Raw genomic sequence first — 27982 nt, forward strand, 5'->3', positions numbered from 1 at the left:
TTTAGTTGCAGGTGGACACAATACCTTTATTTTGTTTATTTATATGTGGTGCTGGGATGGAACCCAGTGCCTCATTCTTGCTCAGCAAACGCTCTACCACTGAGCCACAACCCTGGCCCCATCATATACAATTTTAGAAAAAGGAAAAAAGAAAGGAAGGAAGAGAAGAGGTTGAACTTAAGCCCTCCCTCAACAATAACAGACCCTTGGGGCTGGGGATGTGGCTCAAGAGGTAGCACGCTCGCCTTGCTACCTCGTGCGGCCCGGGTTCGATCCTCAGCACCACATACAAAGAAAGATGTTGTCCGCCAATAACTAATAAATAAATAAATATTAAAAAAAAAAACAATAACAGACCCTTGGGGATGCTTGGCTGAACCCAGCCCAGAACCCAGATGAAAACAGAGATGTAAAATGTCAGCACCAGGTAACTCTCAGAGATCACTCATGCAATTCCCTCATTCCACAGATGGGGAAACTGAGGCCAAGGACATCTCACTACTGTCAATCCTTTCTTCCTGGAAGTTCTGCCCACACAGGTTTGGGGTTGAGGAAGTTGTAACATTTCCTCCTCTAGGTTCCCACAGTCAAGGCAGGGAGATAGGGGACTCCCTTCTGAAGTCCAGGAGGTTTAGGTCCTAGTCCCACTTCGCCACCTGCCTGGGGAACACCAAAAGAAGTGGGGAACTATGTATGGCTAGCTAAGTAGGTGGATTCCTCATAACAACAATTAGGGAGGTGGAAGGCTTTCAGAGGGCTAATTATGTGGGCTAGGTCTCAGCCTAGATAAACTTCCTTAGGCGTTTGGCATCTTTATGTGAGAGCTCCAAAGATAAGAGAAACTAAGGTACAAAGAAGTACCATCCTGGCAACCCTGAGGATGGGATGTGCAAGGAGAGCCCGTAAGGGACAGGGGAAGACAGCCACTGAAGACAAGTGGTAGATTCCAAAGCTGCTGGGACCACCTAGTCACCAAGCCCATGGACAGATCAGTCATCAGCCCTCCTGCTAATCAATAGACACTCCCAAACATTGACCAGAGGTGGACAGGGAAGGCCTCCTCTGCTGGGTACTCTGCATGGGCACAGGCTGGTGGGTCTAACTGTGCATTATTAAAATGATATGAAGCTCTGGATACAAAGGTCAAAGCTACAGTACACAAAGGCAATATCTGAAAGTTAAGCCCAGATATTATAAACAAAACGGTGGGGATCAAAGGTGGCACTCTGGGCTGCCAACAAAGCTACCCCTCTCCACCCTGTGAAGCCCTCAAAAGAACTGTTTGGTATTCTGTATGCCTGGATCCTCCACTCAGCTAACAAGTATATATTAAGCACCTACCTGTAGCAGGCTCTGGGAAGATTCCTAGATTACAAAGGTACTGTCCTGTTTGGCACAGTGGCACACACCTGTAATCCCAGCTATTCAGGTGGCTGAAGCAAAGGATCACAAGTTCAAGGCCAGCCTGGGCAATTTAGTGAGACTTAGTCTCAAAATTGAAAAAAAAGGGGGGGGGGCCCTAGGGACTGCAGCTTAGTGGTAGAGCCCTCCTGGGTTCAATTCCCAGGGTCAAATAAATAAAAAATACAGTCCTTGCTTTCAAGAAGACCCTTGATCTAGCAGTTCTCTAGACCTGAGAACCAGACATCCCATTTTGGTCAAGACAGTCTCAGTTTCCCAGGAACACCACTTCCTATTTCCCAGTGTCATTATTAATAGTGCCTACTTTAATTCTCAAAACTGTCCTGGTTTGAATGGCAAAGTATTTGGTAACCTGAACCACAGCACAATGTTACAGGTAATGCTGGATATAGTTGGGAAAGTAGGTGTAGCTCCTATTGAAACCACAATGGAGATTGGGATGTAGCTCAACAGCAGAGAGCTAGCAATGGAAAAACATTGGTAAGCCAGGTGCTTGGGTGTATACCTGTCATCCCAGATAGGATAAGGGTCTCAAGTTCAAGGCCAGTCTGGGCAACTTTGAGACAAAAACCCTGTCTCAAAATAAAAAATAAAGAGTGTAGCTCAGTGGTAGAGCACTTGCTTAGCATGTGCAAATTCTATATACTGTATGGTAAAAACATCTCTCTAGAAAGGTACAAAAGAATTGGTAACCTTGGTAGGTTGGCTGGAGACCAGTGAGACTTCAATGTATATCCTTTTTACTTTTTGGAATTTGAACTGTATGAATGTATTGTGTATTTAAAATTCTTTTAAAATTAGGTATTTAATTAAATAAATGAGTGAATTAATTCTCAAGAGCACCTCATTATTATTCTTTTTTGTACTAGGGATTGAACCCACGGCGGTATTACCATTGAGTTATATCCCTAGCCCTTTTTATTTTCTTAAATTTGAGACAGGGTCTTGCTAAGTTGCCTGGGCCAGCCTTGAGCTTATGATTCTTCTGCCTCAGCTTCCTGAGTGACTTGAGATTACTAGTGTGCACCACAGCAGCACCTAGCTTCAGAGTCCCTCCTGAGTCTGCCCATATGATTCTCTAACCTCTTCATTTAAATCCTTTGTAATCTTTAAAATCAATTTAGACCAGACTACCCAGAAGAACTTCCTGAATGCTTTCCCTAACACTAACAGCTTTGTGTAAGGACATTATTCTGCAGAGTTGGACATCTGCAGAGTGTGTATCTCACTTTACCCACCAGATTGAAATTTCTTCCCAGTAGAGAGTGGGCCTGGTTCACCTCTGGTCTTCCTAGCACTGAACTCTTGAAATCTGTTTGAAAGAATCAGTGAATCAGGAGCCCCATGAATGTTTTATGCTTTGTGAAGGGCTTTGATGACCGCCATTTCCTCTCAACAGCTAGGTAAGGCTATACAGATGGGTGTTTTTATTTGATAAAGAAAGGGGGTCTAGCTCAGAGCGTGCCTTAAAGCCCTAGGCTTGATCTCCAGCACCTTAAAAAGGAAAGGAAGAAGGAAGGAAGCAAGCACCAAAGATTCAGTATCATAATCAAGTGATTTGCTCAAGTTCACAAAACTCTGAGTAGAGGGTGTCAGGTACAGATTTCTAACCCAATTCAGTGGTAGGTTCACACATTATCCTGTCTGCCTGCTCTCTACGTATATCTAATAGTAAGATCTTGTTCTCCTTTCCAGCCTGCTTATACAATAGTTCTGACTCCCTCTAGTTCAGCTCAGTCCCTCTCCCCCTCTGGGTAGCCAGAGGGATCATTCTGAAATCTTATCACTTCTCACCTCCCTTTCTCCGGCTTAAAGGCTTCCTCCTTTCACCACTCCTCTTCTCTCCACCTGCAATCCAGGGCAAAGTCTACTTTCCTTTGCAATATTCCAAGGGGCTAGGCAGCCTCCCACTCCCAGCCTATCTCTGCAGCTTTGGTCCCCAATCTCTCCCAATTTCCATTAGATCCTGGCAAATGTAAAAAATATGCTTCCAGCAGAGTGTAGTACAAATGCCTGTAATCTCAGTGACTCAGGAGGCTGAGGAAGAAGGATCACAAGTTCAAGGCCAGCCTGGGCAATTAGAGAGACCCAGTAACAAAATTAAGAAAATAAAAAGTGTTGTGGGGCTGGGGTTGTGGCTCAGTGGTAGTGTGCTTGTGTAGCCTGTGTGAGGCCCTGGGTTCAAGCCTCAGCACCACTTAAAAATTAAATGAATACAATAAAGCTGTAAAAAAAAGGGTTTGGAATGTAGTTCAATGAGATACCCCTGAATTCAATTCAGTAGTGCAAATTAAGAAAAAGAAAATCTTTTAAGTGCTTCATAAGGGCTTCCTGGGCCTATGCAGGGAAGACTCACCCCACTCTCTGCCTGGACAAGCTTCGACTCACAGGTAAGGCCTGGTTGAAATGTTACCCCTGGGGCTGGGTGGTAGCTCAGTGGTAGAGATGTGCTTAGCAAGCATGTGGTTCTGGGTTCCATCCTTACCGTCCCACACCCGATTACCCCGGTAGCAATCTCTGATCTCATTCACTCTCCAGTCCCATACCAAGCCAACAACAACAACAACAACAAAATACAAACTACTGTAAATTGAAGAGGCTATGGATTTAGGCTGCTCTCTGTGTGACCTTGGCCTCAGCTTCCTCTGCTGTAAAATGAGAATGGCAGCCTGGAAGAGGGCACCTATCTTGTGAGGTTGTAAGGACGTTGATACGGAGGTGCCCAAGGTGGCTCAAGACAAAATGTGGTGAATTCATTTCTTATACTTCATTCCCATTAGACACCCTCACCCTTGCCTCTGGTGACCATGCTCTGGACTGCCTTGCATTCCCTCCTCAATAATCCAGACGCAACGAGTCTCATTCCTTCATTGGGAAAGGGCATGCTCGGAGAGAAGGGTGTTGAGGGTCACGCTAATACCGCAAATTAGAAACCCGCGGTGGTTGGCAGATTTGCAAAATGAAGCAGAGGGTCATTGGGGGAGGGGGGCGTTAGCAATAGTAGGCCTGGACTAGTCTCCACCCAAGGTCACGGCGCCCGCCCAACGGGCAGCCAGCTGCAGGGACGTCTCCCCGAAGCCCCGCCCCCCGAGAGGGCCGAAGTCTCCCTCCTTTGAGTAAGGATTCGTTGCCTTTAAGGCTTTCCGGAAAGTCACCGCACCCGTGGACTGGCAACAAGGCGCGGCGCTTTTTGTCCCTCGCGGGCCTCCGTGGGCCGGGCCGGGCGCGAGGGCGGGGCAGGGGAGCGGCGGTGAGGTCAAAGGCTACAGCGCGCACCACGTGGGCCGGTGACTCCGTCCTTCCCGCAGCGGCGGCCGCGCGCAGGGCACTTGGGTTAGTGGCGCGGCGGGCGGCGCGGACAGCCTAGCCGGACGCCCGCTCCCGCCACCATGGTCATCAAGACGGACGAGTTGCCGGCGGCCGCCCCGGCCGACAGCGCCCGGGAGCATGGCTCGCAGACCGGTGGCAAGGGGCGGCCGGGCGCGGCCGGTGAGCGGGGCCGGGACCAGCGGGCAGCCGGGCGGGGGGAACCGGACCGGGACGGACGGGTTCGGGACTCCGCGGGAACCGCAGTCTTCCTTCTGCGCCTTGCTCCGTTGCATCTCACTGGGCCCTCCGCCGGCCGCCCCCGCCCTGAAGGTCACCTTCACTCTCGCCCCCGACTGCGGCCCGGGCTTCGCACGTGGGGTCTCGGGGAGGGCAACCGCGGCGGGCACACGCGCGTCAGATCGTGGGGACACGTGCGCGCACACGCGGTTTCAGGGTGCGCCGCCGCCGCAGAAAGACGGAATCGGCGGCCCCACCCCCTCCGCCCTGGAGCATGGGTCCCCTCTGGGTTGGGGCTTTCTGACACTTTCTGCCTAAGCTCTATAGGTTCTCTTTCGCATCAGTCTCCCAGATATTCCGTGTGCAGCAGAACTGCAGCCCTGCCAGTGAAACTCGGCTTGACACTTCCCAAGCTGGTCTGTGGGAAGAACACACGAGTAGGGGGTGTGTGTGTTGTGAGGGGCCTTCTCTGGTTCATTCCTAGAGACAAGGGCTTAACCCTAGATCTTGGGGCTGTGATCTTTGCCCACTTAGGTGTTGGCCTGCTCCTCTGACCTGAAGGGTCTGTCTGTGTGTGGGGGCAAAGCTATGCTCTCTGGCAGGGGGAGGTGTTTATGCTAGAACTTGATCATTAACCTGCCTTATTGCGAAAAGTGGGTCAGACCAGAGTTGCTTTTTTTAAGGCAAAGGTCATTAGCGTGGAGTGGAGCTCCCAGCTCTTCCCCAAGGGGGCTGTGTAGCGGTGGCTTTGGGAATGGCTGTAGCTAGCCTGGGGTGGGGCCTGCTTCTCTCCATTTCATCTGGTCCCCTTCTGTTTTTTTTCATCATGCCCCAGACTTCAGTCCGTAGGCTGGAAGCCCCTTCCCAGCCTTTCACTTGTCATTTCCTCAAATCTTCCTGGTGGCCCAGGGCTGAACTTCTCTACCCTGAGTGGCAGTGGAAGTGTAGAGTTACCCTTATTTCCTGCTCCCTCCAACCCTCATCATCATCATGTCCCTTCCCAGCTTCAGTGAGCAGGCTGGGGCTGACTTGGGAGTCCAGATGGGGGTAACACTGGGTAGGTTCTCATCTTGACTTGGGAGTCAGGATGGGACAACACTGGGTGGGACACTGTGATGTCCCTATCATGGTGGATTTACCTTGATGGGAGAGCAGGTACTATGGCAGCTTTGCAGATTGCTTAGACAAGGCCAGGGTTTGGGCAGAACAAGAAATGCTGATAACTCCAGCCTACCAGGCTTGGCCCTGATGCAGTTCTGAATCAGTGGGCGGGCTAGATAAGAGAAGGTTGGGGCTGGCTGGTTTCCCCTCCAGAAAGAGACCTGAAGTGAGTTGCCCAAGGTCACACAGTAATTTAGTTATTGAGGGAAGCATTTGGATTTCCAGGTCATGGCCAGCATTCCAAGGCTGCCCAAGCCTGGTCCACAGGAAGCTAGGACAGACATGGTGCTTTGAATTATGTGCTGAGAACTGAGGAGTTAAAGAGAATTTCTCTGAAAGCCAGAGGGATGCTCCCTTCTCAGGTGTGCTGAGGGACTGTTTCTGGGGGAAGCCTGGGTCAGCGGAGGGGCACAGCTGTCCATCTTGGAGAAACTGGGGGCATTCTAGTGGGAGGACCTTGGCCCCCGCATCCTAGGGAGGTTAGTCTAGAAAGCCAGGACTTGCATTGCAGCCAGTCTGGATCTGTTAAAAGAAGGATAGAGCTTTATTGGAAATCCTTCTCCCATAGACTCCCTCCCAGCCCTTAACCTCAGTTCCCAGCTCTAGAAGATTCTCCAGTCCCCTTAATGAGGAGAGGATCAAGGTCTTGGGAGCAGGTAAGGGTCTGTTACCTTCTTAGGAATAAAGCAGCTTTTAGGGGTTAAGAGAACAGGCAGGTTTTTCAAGTTCACAGTGGTGTGTCGAGTTCCTTCTGCCTAGGGGAGAAGGAACTAGGGCTCTCTAGAGTTGGGGCCAAGAGGGGGAAGAGAAGAGAGCTGGCAGATGAGGGAGGAGTTCAGGGGCTTATAAGCTCCCTCAAAAGGATTCTAAAACTCTTCTCATGAATAGGGTCTGGGCAGACAGCTTAAGGAACTATGGACTAGCCTCAGACCTTGAAGACCTTCTGGCCTGGGTGGGACATGAAGAGGCAAAGGTACTGGCTTCCCCAGGGTCTTCACAGGCTGCCTGGCTGCCCCTGCAGCCTGAAATTCTGGATCCAGTGTCTTTTGGGACCTTGCTTCCTGCTGCAGCCTCACCTGCTGAGGTGTGGCCTGGCCCTGGCACGTCTCCTGAAGGAGACCATTCCAGGCTAAGGAGGCACACAGACACTAGCCACTCATTCTTTTCTAACTCTTGTCTACAGCTAATGGGACTTCTGTGTTCCCAGGCCAAGGTAGGATAGGCTTTTTTTGTCTCTTCACTTTAATCTGCCTAGTTAAGACATAGGATGTGCACAGAAGACATAGGATGTGCACAGAATGCTGTTTGTGGACAACCTTATCCCATTCTGCAGAAGGCTAAACCCCAGACTCTCAGAGGAGGCCCCTGGGATATGAGAGGGGGAGCTGGCCCAGGGCTCTGGAGGCCTGGGGAAATTCTATAGCTACAGATATATCTGCCTTCTGGGCTGAGTCCTGAGGTGTTAAAGAGGAAGAGGGTGAGAAGGTGCTGCAGTCTGATGTCTAGGGAATGGGACAGCAGATTGTGCTCAGTGGGAGTGGCACTCAGAGGCAAGGGCCTGGGCATCTGACACACCTGGCTTTTTCTTGACCTGGCTTTGCTGCTGCTTGGCTTCTGTGACCTTGGACAGCTTGACTGCCTTGTGGAGTCTCAGTTTCCTCAAGTTGAATGGGGTGGTGGATGTGATTTAGGGACCTGCTATGGGCTGAGCCTAGAGTGAGCACTGACTCTATGGTAACTAGAATCTAGGTGATATCAACATCTGGGTTCATTGCCAGGCTGCCCTACCTCATCCCCTTCTCTAGAGCATTAGGGTATGTTGGGAGAGTGGGTGGGAGGAAAGGGGCTCTGTCAGGGCTTGATGTTTCTTATCTTCTGGTCCTTGTGAGGAGCAGAACCCTTTATGGAACTGTGGAGGGGCTGCTCAGTGGGTCCCTGGGACTGGAGGGGAGTGGGTCTGGAGTGAGATCCTGGCTCCCTGCCCCTACACTGGTTAGTATGGATGCCGGAGCAGTTCTGACTGGGCCCTGGCAACAAGTCAGAGGCCCTGGGAAGGTGCCCTGGCGAGGCTGGGCATGCTTCTTTTCCACAGCCCAGCGGCCTTCGGCCTCTTGCTGCCAGCTCTGTTTTCCCCAGGGGAGACATTTGATTTTCTCCTGGCAGCGCACAGACTGCTGGGAAGGAAAGAGAGAGCCTGCCAGCTTCTTGGTGGAGCCTGGAGGCCTGGGGCATGGGTGCAGTTGTCCTCTGGGAGACTGGGGGACCATCTTCCTCTCACCAGGACTAGTGACTCTCAGGAAGGGGCTAGCTGCCAGGTCACCTGCAAGGGACAGCAGGAGCCAGAGGCCCCAGCCAGTCCCTTGACCCAGAAGGCAGGCAGGGCACTCAGTGTCTGCGACTGGTGGACAGGGGCAGCCACCTCATGGCCTGGGCCCGGGTTTGTGCCAGCTGTTGCTGGCAGCTGGCAAAAGCAGTCTTGCCCACCCCAACTGGGGTTGGAGCTGAGGAGAGGACCCCCTTGCTGAGCTCTTCCTCTGCCAACCAGTACCCCCGGCCCTTGATCCTGAGAGGTCCAGGTACCCCAAATGCTGGGTTTTCTTGCTCCCCAAATGGCTTCACCAGCAATGACCCCCTTTCTGGGGGGCATAAAGAAGTGGGCCGGAGTGCTGATAGCAGCTCCTTCTGGGGTCCTGAAGCTACCGGGGCCTCCTGGCCTACAGCCGTCCTTCTGGCCGACCTTGAGCAGGATTCGAGGCAGGGGGAGTGTGCCCTTTCCGGGGCCGCCCTAGCAGGCCTGGCCCCACTGAAACCCGAAGCCAGCCAGAGCTCCAGCTCTGGGCCGACCAGCTGCATTAGGGCAAGGGTAGAGGCAGAGGCTGGAACAAGGGACACAGGCAGTACTGGGCCTGGGCCGGAGGGCTGGCTGCCTTGCTGCCATGGCAGTCCTGAGACTTCAGAACCGAGGAGAGGGCAGCTGCTGACTGCACCAGGTGGGCTGTGGGGGTTGCATGGGGGAGATCATTTGGCCCTAATCTAGTGGTGGGGAGACCTTCAGAGTCTCTTGGAGGAAAGGAGAGGTCAGAGCTGGCTGTCCTAGGGGAGAGGAAGATCCTGGGGAACATTCCCTTGATCAGACCAGGAATTAGGTATTCTCCCACCCCTCACTCCATATAGTCCCTTGGCTGGGAAAGGGAGAGGGACCTTGGGCCTACTTTACATCTTCTTTCCCTATTCCATGTCCTCCCTATTCTATACACCCTGAGGAATATAGGCTGCCTATCTGGGTCCAGGTCTGATTCCCTAGTTCTGGGGCCTTACTCTGTGTTGGGTGAGGGTCCTTCCTGTTTCTCCCCTCATTCCCTGGAGTTTGCCAGCCAAAGAAACCTTTCTCAGGGACCCAGTAGAGGGGAAGCTCCTCCTATCTACCATCTCTCTTGCTGCTCTTAGAAAGCTGACCAGCCACCACCCTCTTATCTGTCTACTCTGTCATTAGATGGGCAGGGCTACCCTGCCTGGGGCTGGTGGGTCATTGGAAGGAAAAGATCCTTGTGAATCCTGTGGATTTCAGGAGTTATACTCCAGATTTGGAGAGGGTATGGTGGGGAGACAAGGTCAGGACAGATACTGTTAGAGGCCCACAGTGGCCAGAATTGAGGATAGTGAATCAACATGGATTTGCAGCCTTTAGGAATCTGGGGTCCATTCTGGTTTGGTGACCTTGGGCCAGGTTTAAACCTTAGATCCCTATATGGGGTAAGGAGATGGGGACTTACCACTAAGTTGAGGGGTACATCGAACGGAGAATGGCTTTTCCTTAAGTCCCCTAGTGTCCCTCTGTGGTCTGGGCCAGTCTCCTTTTGTAAGGTCCCTGTTTCACATATCTGGTGCCTCTGGACAGAGGACAGAGGCCTCAGAGCTCTGGGGAAATTCAGTCAATCTGCTTTCCTGATGGCTGAGTAGGGAAGGGGAAGTAGGTTTGGATAGGATGGGCTGGCATCTGGAACAGAATTCAGTAAGCTGTCCTGTCTGGAAGGGGAACTACCTCTTGACTGTGGGGCCAATCTGGGAGATAGGCAAACTCTGGGGCCAAGGTCCCCATTTACCCAATGGGCATCCAGATTGGCATTTGTTCAACTGGAGTGTTTTTGAGAGGAGGTCCTTGACTCCCTAGGGCAGGAAGGCCTCACCTTTGTTTCTTTTAGTTCCTGGGGAGAAATGGGAATTTTTATTCTCTGCTCCCCTCTCCCCACAACATGTGAGTTCAGTACTCTTCACAAATATTGGACTTGGCTATGGGTTTGTAGTAAGTTATTCGTTAATATGATGTCTTCTCCTTTAGCCTGGGCAAGACAGAAAGTGGTAGATAGAGCTGCTGGCATGAACAACTACCCAGAATGTAGCAAGATGGTGCCCTGGAGCGGTGTGGGTTGAAAGTCTTCCACAGGTGATGGATTCTGCCAGCTAGGGTCCATTGGGCAGGCTTTTGAGAAGGGGTTTCATTCACCTAGCCCGTGAATTTGCCTGGTGGCTTAAGCACTGAGGTTGGAAGAAGGGAGATGAGAGCTGAGATTGACTTTAAGTAGTACCTAAGAGTGCTAGTCTAAGCTCTTGTCTTGTCAACAGTGGGATTATTAGAAGGGTTCCAGGTGGTGCTCTTAAAATTGAAGAAATGCCTATACCAGGGCCCTGACTGAAGAAACAGGATCCCATGGGTCAGGTTGGAGAAGTAGGTTGGGTGACTAGATAGATGGTGGGGGCCTTTACAAAGCAGGGACTAGTTTGTGGATGAAGATGAATTCCATCTCCACAAGATGAGCTTTTAGTGATGTGTAAGGGACAGCAACATGTGATACCTGGGTATCAATTGAAAAACTTGAGCAAAGCCAGAAATGGCCATGTGAGTTCTGGGCAGAAGGCTATGTGAAGCCGGGTGAGAGGGTGAGGGGAAGTTGAAGAAAGGCTGGGGCTGACCCCACCTCTCAGGATCACCAAAGAGGATGGAGAGGTAGAAACAAGAGTGTCACCTTGGTCAGGAAAGAGGAAAAAGTGCACGGTGATGTTGGTTGCTGTTGAAAAGCCAGACAGGGTTGGAAAAGACCCATGGGCTTGGCCTTAAGGGTGGCATTGGTGAACTTGGGAGGAGTGGTTGCGCAGTGTGCTCAGGAGGAAACCAGAATATAGTGGACTGGGGAGGGAAAGGAGGGCACAGCATGTGGAAGAGGGAAAGTGGTTGTTTGTAGGTATGTTGGGATGAGGTGGTGTGTCTGGTTAAGGAAGACATGCAAATTCCATGCTATAGGGCACATGCCCAATTCTGTGTCACCTGACCAACAAGACCCATCTGACTCAACTCTTTTCCTGTCTTCCCCAGAGCCACCATCAGTTATGCTGTTGAATGGGGACTGCCCAGAGAGCCTGAAGAAGGAGGAGGGGGCAGCTGAGCCACCTAGGGAGAATGGGCTAGATGAAGGTGAGCCAGGAGATGAGACTACTGGACAGGAAGTCATTGTCATTCAGGACACAGGCTTTTCTGTGAAGATCCTGGCCCCTGGGATTGAGCCCTTCTCCCTTCAGGTAAGATGGAGAAAGAGGTCTTGGGAACAGGGCCTGAGATTGCAGAGGACCACCAGCCCAGGAAGCCAAGCCCTGCTCTTACTTGTCCTGACCTCATGTTGTAGTCAGGAAGCAGGAGTCCTAGGATCCAGGGTCCTTGCTTAGGGTCTCAGCTATTGTGGTAGGTGAGGGAATCAAGTCTAGGTTCAGGTCATTTATCTGTTGCTAAAGGACATCTACCAGTGGGATTACCAGCCCTGTTTGGAGAGAGGAGCAGTGTAGCTAGGTGAGATTGGCATGCTCCATGCCCCAGCCTCTTGCTGTGTACCCTCAGTAAGTTACCTCTCTTTGGGCCATAGTTTTACCATCTGCCAGAGGGGCAGGTGGTATTGGATGGTCTTCAAGGGCAGAGCCAATCCAGAGGTCTTGCAAGCTGGTGACTTGTTATGGGATCATACAAGGCCCTCTTCAGTCATCTATATCCAGGACTTGGGCCCTAGAGTACCCCTTCCAGAGAATGAAGACCATTTGCCCTGGGGAACCTTAGCATTGGGAGGAGGCAAGACTGCATTTGCTCTCCCCGCTTTTCCATCACAGGCTCTGCTCAGGGATTGCTCTTGGGTATAGGAATTGTGTGGGGCTGGGCTCTGTTCTACAAATATAAACACTGAGGTGTAGATAGATATGGTATATACAGACAGGACCTGGAATGTAAAAGCCCAACAGTGAGAAACTGAGTATTTGGGGCATTTACTCTAGGGACCAGGTACTTTTGCCTGAGGGCAGGAGATATGTATGTCCTTGCTCCCCATTATGTGACCTTTCACCAGGGTAGTCTTGTCTTTCTCCCTGGCAGGTATCTCCCCAGGAGATGGTACAGGAGATCCACCAAGTGCTCATGGACCGTGAAGACACGTGTCACCGTACCTGCTTCTCGCTGCACCTAGATGGCAATATGCTGGACCACTTTTCAGAGTTGCGCAGTGTTGAGGGGCTGCAGGAAGGCTCGGTCCTCCGTGTGGTGGAAGGTTGGTCAAGAAGTTGGTGGCCTACTAGAGTAGAGCCCCGAGAGGCAGGCCAGACAGCATTCCACCTATCACAACCTAGTCAGAGCTGAGCACATGGAGGTGGGACTAATTGGCACACAGGTCTGCCACTTAGGCCATTTCGCTGTCACTGTCCAGCTGAGTGGTCTGCAGGTTAAAGACCAGAGTCCCGGGGCTGGGGTTGTGGCTCAGAGGTAGAGTGCTCGCCTAGCATGTGTGGGGCACTGGGTTCGATCCTCAGCACCACATAAAAAAATAAAGTAAGGATATTGTGTCCACCTATAACTAAAAAAAAATAAATATTAAAAAAAAAAAAAGACCAGAGTCTCCATATGAAAAAATCAGCCAGTCCCAAGCCAGGCTTATAATCAGCCCTATCAAATTCTGCAAAGATAAATGTTAACTCTTGTAAGGAAATTTAAAAGTTTTATAGCTTTCAAATGAGGAATTTGAGCCTAGTACAGATCTGTCAGCTCTGGTATGAGATGTTTGGTTATAAAAGAAAAGTTTCAGGGGCTGGGGTTGTGGCTCAGTGGTAGCACTCTTGCTAGCATGTGTGAGGCACTGGGTTCGATTCTCAGCACCACATACAAATATATAAAATAAAGGTTCATCAACAACTAAAAAATTTATATATATATATATATATATATATATTTTTTTTTTTTTTTTTTAAAGAAAAGGGGCTGGGATTGTGGCTCAGGGGTAGAGTGCTCGCCTAGCATGCATAAGGCACTGAGTTCGATTCTCAGCACCACATACAAATAAATAAATAGATAAATTTAAAAAAAGAAAAGAAGAAAAGTTCCAGCTGGGGGACTGTAGGACTCAATCTCAGAGGCTCAGGAGGCTAAGGCAGGAGGATCACAAGTTCAAAGCCAGCCTCAGCAAAACCGAGGCACTAAATAACTCAATGAGACCCTATCTCTAAATAAAATACAAAATAGGGCTGGTGATGTGGCTCAGTGGTTTCAGTCCCTGGCAACCGCCCCCCCCCCAAAAAAAAAAAAAAAGTTTCTATGGCCTTTTAGGTTCCTAGGGCCTGTCAGCTTTTTAAGAGCAAATATGGAAAGTATCTGTTATTCAGCTGTGCGCATGATTGATCACAGAATGTCTTCCTTACCCCTGTCAAAGAACCACATCCCATAAAACATATATTAAGGGGCACTGTTGAAGTTGGGTGTCCTGTGATGTCAATCTCTAAGAGAAACAGAACCAAGGCTCTGGAGGCCCAGGAGCTGTAAAGTCCTTGCCTACTGAGGCATCAGGGAGCAGAAAGCAGGCACTTTGTAGGTTTTCTAAGGTATTTGTGGTTTTGAGAGGTGGACAGGTTTTTATGAGAAGGATCCTTGCTCACTTTTCAAGGCAGCTGAGATCGGGTATGGTGTGTATTTTGAAACCAGAAATATGTGTTCATAGTGGAATTTTTTTTAATACTTTTTAGTTGTCAATGGACCTTTTTAAAATTTATTTATATATCGAACCCAGTGCGTCACACTTGCTAGGCAAGTGCTCTACCCCTGAGCCACCACCCCAGCCCCTTCATAGTGGAATTTGAAAATGGGAACCTAAAATTGAAAATTTAAACATCCATGAGGCTGGGGATATGGCTCAGTGGTGGAGCATTTGCTTAGCATGCACAAGACCCTGAGTTCCATCCCCAGCACTGCCAAAACAAAAACCTCACCCTCATAGGACCTCTTCAAACTCTTTGCTGAGCTAGGTGGGTTGGTCCTGGTCAGGGCTGTGGTAAACCACCTGCCTCTTCCCTCCTGCCAGAACCCTACACAGTGCGGGAGGCTCGTATTCACGTGCGCCATGTCCGAGACCTGCTCAAGAGCCTGGACCCATCTGATGCCTTTAATGGGGTTGACTGCAACTCCTTGTCCTTTCTGAGTGTCTTCACTGATGGCGATCTGGGAGGTGCCGGAAGCATTGGGGCCGGGGAATTGGGCAGAGGGGCAGGGAGCAAGGGGGCCAGGGACTGGTGAAGAGGCTAGGGACCATGCCTTCCTATCAGGGAGGTTGGGTCCCAGGAATGTACACCAGGGTCATATTGAGGCAGGGAGACAGCTGGTTCCCGGCTGACCACCAGCCTCGGGTCCCTCAGACAGTGGGAAGCGGAAGAAGGGATTGGAGATGGACCCCATCGACTGCACGCCACCTGAGTACATCCTGCCAGGGAGCCGGGAGCGGCCGTTGTGTCCCCTACAGCCCCAGAACCGTGACTGGAAGGTGGGACTGCTAGGGGAATGAGGTCAAGGGTCCCTGTCGGGGGTGCCCAGGAAGATCAGCTACCTCATGCTTGACTGTTCCTGTAGCCCCTTCAATGTCTGAAAGTGCTCACCATGAGCGGCTGGAATCCACCCCCTGGGAACCGCAAGATGCATGGGGACCTCATGTACTTGTTTGTGATCACGGCCGAAGACCGGCAAGTCAGCATCACGGCATCCACGCGGGGCTTCTACTTGAACCAGTGAGCCCCTGCTGAACCCCCATTTGCCCCCTGTGTGACCCCTGCCCGAGGTCTGAGACAGATGCTCAGAGCATCTGCTCAGTGACCCCTGTCTTTCTGCAGATCCACAGCCTATCACTTCAACCCCAAACCCGCCAGCCCACGCTTCCTCAGCCATTCCCTAGTGGAGCTGCTCAACCAGATCAGCCCGACCTTCAAAAAAAACTTTGCTGTGCTACAGAAAAAAAGGTAGTTCCTTTGTACCTTCTCTGCACCACCCTGTCTTCCATCACGCGTATGAATTGAACAGTAGCATCTTTGCTTGAAGAAGTGGTGCCCATGACCCTCAGTGCCTAAGAGGCCCCACTTAAGGGAGATGGCAGTCCTGGGAGAGTTGCCCGCTAGTTTCTGATGCTTCAGGGTGGCATCTCAGGCCCAGAGATGCTGGAACAGTGGGGTCCTCAGAAAAAGGACCCTATAACTAGGCTCAGAGCTTGGTAGGCTGCCCATCTCCCCCTCCCCTGCCTGCCACAGGGTCCAGCGCCACCCGTTCGAGAGGATCGCCACCCCGTTCCAGGTGTACAGCTGGACAGCTCCTCAGGCAGAGCATGCCATGGACTGTGTACGTGCAGAGGATGCCTACACCTCAAGACTGGGCTACGAGGAACACATTCCTGGACAGGTGCAGCCGTACCCTCCTGGGCTTTCCTCCCCTCCTGGTGCCCTGCTGGTTCCATGCATTTCCAAAGAGGCTTCATTTGCTTCTCCATTCACTTGGGAGTCTGGGGGGCTGTCTGCGGGAGGTGGATAAAGACTGTCTATAGTAGGTCATGGGGCACCAGGCTGAGCCTGCATCTGTCTCTTTCCCTTTTTCAGACTCGGGACTGGAACGAGGAGCTACAGACAACTAGGGAGCTGCCCCGCAAGAACCTGCCTGAGCGGCTTCTTCGAGAAAGAGCCATATTCAAGGTGTCTCTACCCCCTCATGACTGTCAGGCCCACCTGCCACTTGCCAGCTTTTCTTATGGTCAGGAGGAAAGCTGTGGAAGCTGGGACACCCATCCCTGTCGGCTGCCTGAAGTCTGGTCTGGGTACCTACCTGCAGGATGTCCCAGCTCCCCGTCTCCCAGCAGACTACCCAACTCCTTTTTCTGGTTCCTTTGAGGCTTTGAGTCCATGGGAAGGAGAGGGACCCACCTCCTATATAACTGAGTGCAAAGTTCATCCAACTTCCCACCTTTCACTGGTCACATGGGGCCCTTATCTGGACACCATGACTGTTTCTTGGGTGGTAGCACATTTGCACTGCACTTTCAAGTTGCTTGGGTTTAAAAATTGTTAGTACTATTACTGTGATAGAAATGAGGAAAAATATTAAACAAAACAACAGCTAGGTGTGGTGGCACCTACCTGTAATTCCAGCGGTTTGGGAGGCTAAGGCAGGAAGAACACAAGTTCAGAGCGAGCCTCAGCAATTTGGTGAGGCCCTAGTAATTTAGTGAGGCCCTGTCTCAAAATAAAACAAAAAGAGCTGGGATGTGGCTTGGTGGTTAAGCACCCCTGGGTTAAATCCCTGATAACAAAACAAAAACCACCTGTCATCATACCATGAGAGACCATAATGGTAAAAAGTAAGAGCTCTGATTCTTTTTTTTTTTTTTTTTTTTTTTTTTAGAGAGAGAGAGAATTTTTAATATTTATTTTTTAGTTCTCGGCGGACACAACATCTTTGTTGGTATGTGGTGCTGAGGATCGAACCCGGGCTGCATGCACGCCAGGCGAGCGCGCTACCACTTGAGCCACATCCCCAGCCCAAGAGCTCTGATTCTTGATATTAACTTGGCCAGAGGCTATGCCAAGTGCTCTATCAGCATCATCCCTTATAATCTGGGACACCTCTTAAAGGTCCATGAAATACTCTTATCAGTGTTTTGTAGATGAGGGGATCTGAGAGGTTACCCGTTCTAGCTTCCCTGGCACATATCTGCTGGGTCCCAAACCTGTTCTAGCCCCCGTACTTCCTGTTAATCAGTAAGCACTACTGTCTTTCAGTGTTTAGTCTGGGGTTTTTGTTTGTTTGTATTTTTATTTTTTTAAAGATTTTCTTTCCCTTTTCTAATTGAGGAACGTTTGAGGCTAGAGTCTCAGCTCCCAGCAGGTCTGGTTGCCTCTACCATCTTGAGAGATTGGTTAGGGTAGGATGCAGTATGAGATTCTTGTAGGTGGGGCCTTTCTCACCCTCCCAACCTTGGCCCCTCCCAGGTACACAGTGACTTTACAGCGGCAGCCACACGGGGTGCCATGGCAGTCATTGACGGCAATGTGATGGCCATCAATCCCAGTGAGGAGACCAAGATGCAGATGTTTATCTGGAACAACATTTTCTTCAGCCTGGGCTTTGATGTCCGTGACCATTACAAGGACTTTGGTGGGGATGTGGCAGCCTACGTGGCACCCACCAATGATCTGAATGGTGTGCGCACATACAACGCAGTGGACGTGGAGGGGCTGTACACACTGGGCACTGTAGTGGTGGACTACCGAGGCTATCGGGTCACGGCTCAATCCATCATCCCTGGCATCTTGGAGCGGGACCAGGAGCAGAGTGTCATCTACGGCTCCATTGACTTTGGTAAGACAGTGGTGTCGCACCCACGGTACCTGGAGTTGCTGGAACGGACCAGCCGACCCCTCAAGATTCTGCGTCACCGTGTACTCAATGACCGTGATGAGGAGGTAGAGCTCTGCTCCTCAGTTGAGTGCAAGGGCATCATTGGCAATGATGGCCGCCACTACATCCTTGACCTGCTGCGCACCTTTCCACCTGACCTCAATTTCCTGCCTGTTCCCGGTGAGGAACTGCCTGAGGAGTGTACCCGAGCTGGCTTTCCCCGTGCCCACCGCCATAAGCTATGTTGCCTACGCCAGGAGCTGGTGGATGCCTTTGTGGAGCATAGGTAAGGAGCACACAGCTGGAGGCTGGGGCTGCAGCTCACAGTGCCCAGCCAGGATGTGGCCTCAGAACCTGTTTGATTCTGAGGAAAAAGAAGGTTTGGATGGTAAAGAAGGGCAAGCTGTGGCCACACTGTCTGGGGCTCCATTCCCCACCTCCCACCCTGGTCTGACCTCAAGCTCTCAGGTGAGAAATCCAGGGGCTTCCTGTCTCTTGTCTACAAGTGATCAGACCAGAGACTCAGCCGAATCTATTTTCTTAAGGAACATTAGAAATCTGCTATGGTGGTTTTGAATATCACAATTCCAGGGCTAGGAGATGGCACATGGGATATTGGCATTTAGTGCTTAGGAGTCGACCATGTCAAATGTTCCACACCATAACTAACCCTCTGAAAATGACAGTGGCAGTCCTGTTACTACTAACATTCTTGGCTGGGAGCCCTTCCCCAGCCTCCCACCCCCAGTTGCCTTCTTCCTGTTTGGGGAATTCTCGCTTTCTGCGTGACCTGCCGCTGCCTGGTAGTTTTGCCGGGCTGCCATAGGCATGTGTACATTGGGCAGGATATGGCCTCATGCCTACAGGGTGTCCAGTCTGGACATTCCTTAACCCCTGCAGCAAGCTGCCAGGCCAGCAAAGCTTCTAGATTCCCCTTTCCCATCTCCTGCTTTATCCTGTTGCTCTGCTGTAGATACCTCCTCTTCATGAAGCTGGCCGCCCTACAGCTGATGCAGCAGAAGGCCAGCAAGGTGGAGAACCCCACTTCACTGGAAAATGGTGATCTTTCCCCCTCGGAGTCCAAGCCTGAAGACCCTCTGGGATCCGAGGTGGGAAGCCAGGAGGAGGGCGGCAGTGCCAGTGGCCTGGCCAAGGTGAAGGAGCTGGCGGAGACCATCGCCTCAGATGATGGCACAGGTGGGGCTGCTATGGATGCCAGTGGGGAGAGCCCTGAGTCTGCCCTGGCAGCTCATCTTTGCCAGGGATGGCTCATGACCCGGCCCTGGAGAGAAGCAGGCAGCCATCTCTGCAGGGAGCTGGGAGCAAGAGGCTCAGGGTAGCCTAGCCCCCAAGAGGTGGAGTGGGACCACCTGCCATCGTGCCATGTCCCCACAGCAGACCCCCGGAGCCGGGAGGTGATCCGCAATGCATGCAAGGCTGTTGGCTCCATCAGCAGCACGGCCTTCGACATTCGCTTCAACCCTGACATCTTCTCACCAGGCAAGCAATGGGGCTTCAGTGTAGGAGTGCTGGTGGGTGGGGGCAGAACATCCTGGGGTGGACTTGGGGCCTCGGTGCCTATTGGAGCACTGCCATGCCTGCTCCAGTGATATCTTTCTTACCTCTGTACTTCCCCTGCTTAGTTCAGGCTTCTCTCCTGTCTCTCCTGCAGGGGTTCGCTTCCCTGAGTCCTGCCAGGATGAAGTTCGGGACCAGAAGCAGCTGCTGAAAGATGCAGCTGCCTTCTTGCTTTCCTGCCAGATTCCTGGCTTGGTGAGGGAGGGGCTGCAAGGGTGGGCAAGGGTTACCCAGAAGGGCTATTGCAGGACCTGGTATCTTGTGGGTATCTGATTCCAGACACTGGAATTTTTGCAGGGGTGGCTTCTTCATGCCCCCTGGCCTATAGGTCAGGCAGAGCCAAGTGATTGTCTCCATTTTATACATGGGGAACTTGATCCCAAGAGATCAAGGGAGGCCCAGGCACCCACTCTGTCCTGCTGAGGCTGGGGTCTGGTCCTCAGAGCCCCAAGTAGTGAGAGGCCTCATCCTCACAGGCTTTGTACCCTTGTGTGACACATTTACTCCCATTTTAGTAGGAGCCCTAGGGTCAGATGGCCTGCTTGTCTCAATGTTGTCTCAGGAAATAGAGATAAAGGTGTGGCCCCCACATAGTCACCTACTCTTTCCCACATGGTCAGTTGGCCCTCAGTTCTTCACACATGGTCCATAGCCCTACTTCCCTCTTGGGAGGGTGGCCGCTTCTGTTTGCTGTGCTGTGGAGAAAGTTGGAGACAGGTTCTCATGGCCTCACTGCTGCTTTGTCTTCCCACCTGGGAGCTGGGGTCTTATCCCCTCCTTCCCTCAGGGCCCCAGGACAGCAAAGCTCCCCAGGAGGACCCAGGGGGGTGGAGGCAAAGGACCCAGGCTGGGGCCCTGACCTGCTGCAGCCCGCAGGTAAAGGACTGCACAGATCATGCGGTGCTGCCCATGGACGGAGCCACACTGGCTGAGGTGATGCGCCAGCGTGGCATCAACATGCGTTACCTGGGCAAGGTGTTGGACCTGGTGCTGCGGAGCCCAGCCCGTGACCAGCTGGACCACATCTACGTGAGTGGGGCTGAGGGTGGACTGTGAGATAGGCAGAGGGGTAGAGACCCAGGGCCTGATCCAGTTTTCCCTCTTTAAATCCCTTTAGAAAATTGGCATTGGTGAACTCATCACCCGCTCTGCCAAGCACATCTTCAAGACATACTTACAGGTGCCGCCCTCCCCAGCCTGGCCAGCCTCCCTGGGTGGTGTAGGGCTTTGGAGAAGAGCCATGGGTTGTAATTGAGGGCCTTCATGACTTTGGTCATAAACTTCCCTTGCAGGGAGTCGAGCTCTCAGGCCTCTCGGCCGCCATCAGTCACTTCTTGAACTGCTTCCTGAGCTCCTACCCCAACCCTGTGGCCCACCTTCCTGCGGATGAGCTTCTTTCCAAGAAAAGGAACAAGAGGAGGAAAAACCGTCCTCCAGGGGCTGCGGATAACACAGCCTGGGCTGTTATGACCCCCCAGGAGCTCTGGAAGAACATCTGTCAGGAGGCCAAGAACTACTTCGACTTCAGCCTCGAGTGGTGCGGGCATGGGGTGCTGGGGGTGGTGGCTCAGGTTGAGGAGGTGGTGCTGCTGGTCTCCCAGACAGCATCAAAGGTCCTTGGTCAGGGTAGTGGAGTGAAGAGAGGAGGGAAGAGCCCGTAGCTGTGGAGGATCTGTGGCATGGGAAGCAAGGGTGGGAGCATTAGCTTTTGGGCACTGGATGTTGAGCAGTGGGGGGGCTCCTGGAATCAGGTGGAGAAGCAGCTGTCCTTAGAGGCAGAGACAGTACTGGGCTGCTCAGGACCCAAACTTCTCCCCCAGTGATTCTGTGGACCAGGCTGTGGAGACCTACGGCCTGCAGAAGATAACACTGCTGCGGGAGATCTCCCTAAAAACCGGAATCCAGGTGGGCACAGGTTATAGTGCCCTGGCTCTGTGGATCCCCCTCCTGTGCAGGGCCACAGGGTCATTGGGGGAGGTGGCTTTCTCAGATTGGCAGTCTCTGGACACATGCTGGTGGGCTGGGAGTTGCTAGCCCTGTTACCCTAATGCTGAGGCTGCTTGTCCCCCAGATTCTGCTGAAGGAGTACAGTTTTGACAGCCGCCACAAGCCTGCATTCACTGAGGAGGACGTGCTCAACATCTTCCCCGTGGTCAAGCATGTCAACCCTAAGGCCTCGGATGCCTTCCACTTCTTCCAGAGTGGGCAGGCCAAAGTACAGCAGGGTGCGTGGCCAGGCATGCCAGGGGAGGTGGGGACATCCCTTAGCCTGCTCTGACCTTGTGGGCTGCCCTGCAGGCTTCCTGAAGGAGGGCTGCGAGCTCATCAACGAGGCCCTGAACCTGTTCAACAATGTGTATGGAGCTATGCATGTGGAGATCTGTGCCTGCCTGCGCCTCCTGGCCCGTCTCCACTATATTATGGGTGACTACGCTGAGGTGGGTGGCTCTAGAATACTCCTGGGGTGCGTTGTAGAGGCCTTGGGTGAGGAGGAGTGAGGAGCCTGGGACTGCATTGTCAACCCCTACAGTACTAGGAGGTGGTGTCCAAGCTGTTCAAGGGATCCTGCTCCCTTTGGTGGTCTTATGGGGAAGCAGGTAGGATCCAGGGACCACGGGAGTCAGTCACCTGTTCTGTGAGCTTCCCTTCAGTTCCACCCCTCACACACTGTCCTTGGGAGAGCTCAGGGGCCACTTTTGTTCCAGTAAAGCGAATAATTTGGAAGGACTCAAGGCCTGCCCTTTCAGGGACACTGGCAAGGGTAAATTCTGAGACCCTGTGAGGAGTGTGGCACAGTTTCTGTCACCTCACAGGTGCCACGTGGAAGCTACACAATGAGGTGTTTTTGTTGTCAGTGTTCTGTGGCCTGGTTTGCGGATTGCCTTTCTGACCCTGGAGCTTTGAGGGGCTTTTTCAGGGATCGGTATGCTTTAAGTCATCCCCCACTGCCCTTCAATCAGGGGGGCTATTTAATCTTTTTGGGTAGGCATGTTTTTATTTAAAAAGTTTAATTTCTAGTGCAGTTTGGGGTTTGTTTGTGTGTTTTTACATAGGTTTTATTAGAGGAAGATGACATGACAGTAATTTTTAGTCTGGTATGATGGCCCATGGCTATAATCCATGGAATGTGTGATTCAGGGCTAAGGCAGGAGAGTTACAAATTGAGGCCAGCCTCAGCAACCTAGCAAGACCCTATCTCAAAATTTTAAAAATGTTAGCTGAGTGCACGCCTGTAATCCCAGTAGCTCAGGAGGTGAAGGCAGGAGGATCGTGAGTTCAAAGCCAGCTTCAGCAATTTAGTGAGGCATTAAGCAACTCAGTGAGACCCTGTCTCTAAAGTACAAAATAGGGCTAGGGAAGTGTGGCTCAGAGGTTGTGTGCCCCTCAGTTCAATCCCTGGTCCCCTCCACCCCTCAAAAAAAATTTTTTTTTAAAGGGCTAAAACTGTAGCTCCATCATGAAGTGCCTTGGGTTCAATCCCTAGTACCAAAAACATAAAATAGGAAGAGTAGATTTTTAGAAGGCTTGGTAGGGTATGTACATCCACAGTGACAAAAGCTGGTTATGTATGAGCCACTCTCTATTGCTTTTGTGCAAAGAAAGAATAGAAAGCACAGCCAGAGCCGACAGGCTGAGCAGCAAGGTGTGGGCTCTGGTGTGGGGTGGTATCCACCCTGAGACTGACCACCCCGCCTCCCCAGGCCCTCAGTAACCAACAGAAGGCAGTGTTGATGAGCGAGCGAGTGATGGGCATCGAGCACCCCAACACCATCCAGGAATACGTGAGTAGCCGCCCCGGGTGGCCTTTGTGGAGGTGAGGCCTGCACCGCCCTGACCATCATGGCCTCACCCACAGATGCACCTGGCTCTGTACTGCTTCGCCAGCAGCCAGCTGTCCACCGCGCTGAGCCTGCTGTACCGCGCCCGCTACCTCATGCTGCTCGTGTTTGGGGAGGACCACCCTGAGATGGCTCTGCTGGATGTGAGTGCCAAGGAACGGGGCTACAGCCACCAACCTCAGTCTATGGGAGCAGGAACTGACCATGTTCTCACATGTGTCCCAGAACAACATCGGTTTGGTGCTGCATGGCGTGATGGAGTACGACCTGTCACTGCGATTCCTGGAGAATGCGCTGGCCGTCAGCACCAAGTACCACGGGCCCAAAGCCCTTAAGGTGGCCCTCAGGTGAGACTACAGTAACCCAGACCCACAGGGGCCCAATGGGCTTTTGGTGGGGCAGGGGCGGAACCCAGTGCTATCTGACTCCTATGAAAATTTTCTCAACCTCCACCTCCTCTCTGTACCCTGGACTTATGTGCCTCCCCCCACCCCGCCCCCGCCCCCCGAGGATCCAAGGAATGGATCTAGAGCAGAGCCCCAGGCTCCAGAAGGTTCTCACTGCCCTGCCCACTTTCATCCTTCCTTCGCCCTGTGTACTGTGCCTCTATAGCCACCACCTAGTTGCCCGGGTCTATGAGAGCAAAGCTGAGTTCCGGTCAGCCCTGCAGCATGAGAAGGAGGGCTACACCATCTACAAGACCCAGGTGGACCATGGCAGGGGCTGCAGGGGGGCTGGGCCTAAGCACTGTGGGCAGCCCTGATTCCCTCCTGCCTCGGCCCCTGTTCCTCATAGCTGGGTGAGGACCATGAGAAGACCAAGGAAAGCTCCGAGTACCTCAAGTGCCTGACCCAGCAGGCTGTTGCCCTGCAGCGCACCATGAATGAGATCTACCGCAATGGCTCCAGCGCCAACATCCCGCCCCTCAAGGTATGATGACCCTGGGCAGCATGGCTGGCCCCTGGCCTGTGGGTCCCTGGCTTCGCTCACTGGCTTGTCCTCCCCACTGCCCTTCAGTTCACAGCTCCCAGCATGGCTAGTGTCTTGGAGCAGCTGAACGTCATCAATGGCATCCTCTTCATTCCTCTCAGGTGAGGCTCCCCAGAGCATGCACCCCCCCTCAGAACCTGGCCTTTAGTTTTCATTTTTAATGTCATACATTGACATGGCTGCAAATTGAGAAGTGTCACCAGTGATGAGAGGTTCCTTGTTAACTCCTCCCTAAGATTACACAATTGAGCAAATACTATGTGCATGGTATGCTACAATTTCATGTACAAAAATTAAAGGGAAAAAGATGGAATTTTGGGTATTTACATCACTTAACAATGTATCTTAGTGATCTTTTACATCCAGCTTCTTTTCTATTGCAGAACAGGGATGTCCCTCATAAACAGACCAATCCCTGGGGTTCTCTGAGGATTCCCTCTGGCACTTATTAACAGTGCTACCTTTAGGAGCTCCTCCTTCTCCCTCTTCCCTCCCACCATTGTGGGAAGTGGCTTTGGTCAGCCATGGTGCTGCATCTGGCTCCCATTCTCTGCCTATGGCCTGCTACAGGAGAGGACAAGTTGCAGCTAATTTGAACTTGGCATGACGGGGAGTGGGATCCAGGCCTTGCCTAAGGCTCTCTCCAGAGAAATTTGGGACTTTTAGCACTTAGGGACCTTTTGCTTTAGGAAGGAAAGTGCTTGTTATACACATTTCTCATAAAATAAAATAGAGCTTAGCCATGTCCTGAGTGTAAATGTAACCAAATCCAGCAAGGTGGCAGAGGGCCCAGGCTACTCTGACCCCACCTTCACCCCACCTTCCCATCCTTCCACTCAGCCAAAAAGACTTGGAGAATCTGAAGGCCGAGGTGGCACGGCGGCACCAGCTCCAGGAGGCCAGCAAAAACAGGGATAAGGCTGAGGAGCCCATGGCCACTGAGCCTGAGCCGGCAGGGGCTTCAGAGGACGTGGGCTCCCAGCCCCAGGCTGCCAAGGACCCTTCCTCCCCAAGCTTGCAGGGATAGAAAGGGAAAGACAGATGGACTGTTAGTCAGCGGCCCGTTACCCAGTGATCCAGACTCCAGGAGAAGGGGGCGTGCCCTGCAGATCGAAAGAGGAAGCCAGTCCCTTTTCTTCCATGTTCCACCCCACCCCACCCCAGCATCCTCCTGGGACCCCGGCCTGGCCTGCCCCCCAACAGATGTTTTTGCACTGGTTCAATGAATATACGATGCAGAGGCCTAATTGAAGACACATGAATGGAGTGTGTGGGCATTGGTTCCAGCTGGGGGGCAGGCGCCCCTCAGGCCCCATCCTCGAGCAGGTGTGTGCGAGTGTGTCCATGCCCGTGAATGTCTTGATCTGTCCCACCTAACTTGTACATAGCCCCCAGTCAGTTCTGAGTGGATGACGTGCAGATGCGATTTCTCAGGTCATTTGTATGTTTGACATTATGGCTGCTGCTTTTGCTGCCACTACCCCTGGGCCCAACCTGGCTTAAGTCCAGGTCTTAAGCCAAAAAAGGGGGGGCTTTCCTTTATCTTGGGAGAGGGAGCCAGAGCTTTGTGGCAGGCTGGAGGGTTGGGGTGCACTTTAGTTTTGTGACAAGATGAGATCTGCACTGGCTTTACCAATTATGATGGGGCTTGACCTGGCTATACCTTCAGGGCAAGGGAGAAGGGGGACCAGTGGTGGTGAACTCTCAGACACCAGTTGCCCAACCCAGCCTGTCTGCCTTTGGCCCAGCAGGAGGCACTGCTACAGGCTCTGACTTGCCTCCCTGCACCCTAGGTGGGATAACCTTGGGGGCCACAGCCTGAATGTATCCTTCTCCCATTTTAACCTGAGCTGCCTAACGCACAATGGGGGTGGGGTGGGCAAGGGCTGGGGAACCAGGACTGAATCATGGATCCTGGGGAGAAATTACCAGGTATAGGAGTGATTGTCACCTCTCTGGAGTCCAGCTCCCTACCTGATCCTTGTCACACAGGCACCTTCAGAGAGTAGTTCTGGGGGTAATGGGGGCTTTCACCAGCCCAGCTGCTCCTGCTCCCTGCCTGCCTGTGTTGCTTCTCTGTGCCTGCTGTCAAAGCCCTACCCAGGAGGAGACTGTTGTCCTGTGAACCCAAGGGAGCTGTTCTGGGCCACAGCCTCTGCCTGGGGCTTTGCAGAGAGCTGCTTATGGGTAGGGTCTGTCCAGGCACCTTGTTTCAAAGGGAGTGGGCATGAGTTAGCAAGCGAGGCATCCCACAGCTGATCAAGAACTTTTTCTTGTTTTTAAACCATCACGTCTTCATTTCACATTGGAATAAAGTGAGTTTTTGAAACCTGCTGCCCTAGCCTCCCCAGTGTGTTCTGTAACCTAGCCCCTTGTGTTTGATTGTAAGGATTGTTGTCAGAAATGTTATTGGGAGTTGACTGCAAATTAGGTCAAATTCAAGGTTATGCTTATAATATGTCACTGAAATGGGAAGAAAAGGGGTGGAGACTCAGGCACTTAGCTGGGGCTTACCCATGAGTTTGTTGCTCAGGTGACAAGAAAAAAGTTTGGAACGAAGCCTGGGTGGGGGATGGCTGCTAAGAGGGGGGGCCTAGGACCTGGACAGGTTGAACTTTTTAGGTCATTAAAAATCTTACTGGCTGGGCACCTGCCCTTATCCCTTCACTTGCAGCAGGAAGATTGGGCAGTACTCCCTAGTCTATAGTGCTAGAAGAATGGAGGAGTGTCTACAGTTAGTCAACTTCTAGGCCTTCTGTTGTTTTGGGGGGCACTCACCCTCTGCTACATCCTTTGCCCTTTTTTTTTTGTTTTTGTTTTTTGTTAAGGCTGGCCTCAAACTTGCAATCCTTCTGCCTCAGCTTCCCAAGTCTCTAAGACTACAGGTGTGACCAACAACAGGCAGCAACCTTTGTTTTTGCAGTTCTGAGGATTGAACCCAGGGCCTTGCTAGGCAAGTGCTCTACCACTGAGCTCCACCCCTGTCCCTCAGTGTAGGTTTTAGAGCAAGCTCGTGGAGTGCAACATGAAACGGGAAGAGGAGCCCAACTAGGGGGACTTGTGGGACTGAACATATTTTTGATTGGTTGTGGTACTGCAGCTCAACACAGGGCTTAAGTTAGGCAAGTGCCCTACCATTGAGCTACACCTTGGCCCTTGAATGCCTTTTTGAGTGCTTGGAGAGTCCTTAGTGTGTTGGACATCCTGAGAAGAAAGTTGTTTCCAAACCTGATGTCTTAGTTTTCCTGAGCAAACTTGGGGAGACAGCCCTGACCTGAGGCTTAAAGTGGCATCTAAGGATAGCCATTAGTGCTTTAGCCCTTTAAGCTGGTTACATGTTCCCCACCAATGGTTTCTTCATGGTTGTGTTCCAAACATACTTCCCTCTGCCAGTGAACAAAGGTCACGTTTCACAGTGCTTGTGGAAATGGGGCATCATGGGAAGCAGAGACTGGCTTGGATTTAATTACCTTTGTGGCTGCTAGTCACCTGAGAGGCCCATTTTTCCTGGTTGGTCCCTTAAGCGTCTTAGTGCTGTCAGATACGTTTTGTCAACCCAGATAACAAGAGGCTGTTCTATAAGAAACAGACTGGAGGTGCGCAATCACCCTTTCTTTTCCCTTCTTTTAATTGGCAGGTTTCTTTTTTCTTCCCTAGTACTGGGAATCAAACCCAAGGACAGTCTACCCGGAACCACATCCCTAGCACTTTTTTTCTTTGG

The 27982-nt window shown here is 52.0% G+C and overlaps 1 protein-coding gene across 5 annotated transcripts; it reads left to right on the forward strand.

Moving 5' to 3' along the window:
- The first annotated feature begins 4696 nt into the window (after nt 1-4696).
- On the forward strand, nt 4697-26595 carry Cluh (CLUH binding protein of NUMT mRNA). 5 transcript variants are annotated; one of them, XM_026388782.2, is made up of 26 exons: nt 4697-4911; nt 11501-11703; nt 12539-12710; nt 14508-14651; nt 14839-14963; nt 15050-15204; nt 15307-15432; nt 15718-15865; nt 16060-16152; nt 17446-18140; nt 18828-19051; nt 19250-19354; nt 19527-19627; nt 20309-20461; nt 20550-20612; nt 20725-20969; nt 21253-21337; nt 21504-21657; nt 21731-21870; nt 23134-23214; nt 23289-23414; nt 23497-23618; nt 23884-23977; nt 24067-24201; nt 24289-24362; nt 25102-25518. In XM_026388782.2, the coding sequence occupies exons 1-26, from the start codon at nt 4812-4814 to the stop codon at nt 25286-25288; spliced, it is 4050 nt and encodes a 1349-aa protein (XP_026244567.2). In that variant the 5' UTR covers nt 4697-4811; the 3' UTR covers nt 25289-25518. The 5 variants fall into 5 exon arrangements, with proteins under 5 accessions (XP_026244567.2, XP_077657572.1, XP_026244566.2 ...); XM_077801446.1 differs by having other exon boundaries at nt 19253-19354; XM_026388781.2 differs by lacking the exon at nt 4697-4911 and adding an exon at nt 8376-9119 and having other exon boundaries at nt 25426-26595.
- The last annotated feature ends 1387 nt before the right edge of the window (nt 26596-27982 follow it).

The sequence above is a fragment of the Urocitellus parryii genome, chromosome 7, assembly GCF_045843805.1.
Source record: "Urocitellus parryii isolate mUroPar1 chromosome 7, mUroPar1.hap1, whole genome shotgun sequence".
In the NCBI taxonomy this organism is placed as follows: Eukaryota; Metazoa; Chordata; class Mammalia; order Rodentia; family Sciuridae; genus Urocitellus; species Urocitellus parryii.

Coding starts and splice junctions, on each gene's coding strand:
- Cluh (XM_026388779.2), top strand. CDS start 8,552: ATGGCCTGGGCCCGGGTTTGTGCCAGCTGTTGCTGGCAGCTGGCAAAA. Junction 20,462..20,549: donor ACCAGCTGGACCACATCTAC/GTGAGTGGGGCT, acceptor AAATCCCTTTAG/AAAATTGGCATTGGTGAACT. Junction 20,970..21,252: donor TTCGACTTCAGCCTCGAGTG/GTGCGGGCATGG, acceptor CTTCTCCCCCAG/TGATTCTGTGGACCAGGCTG.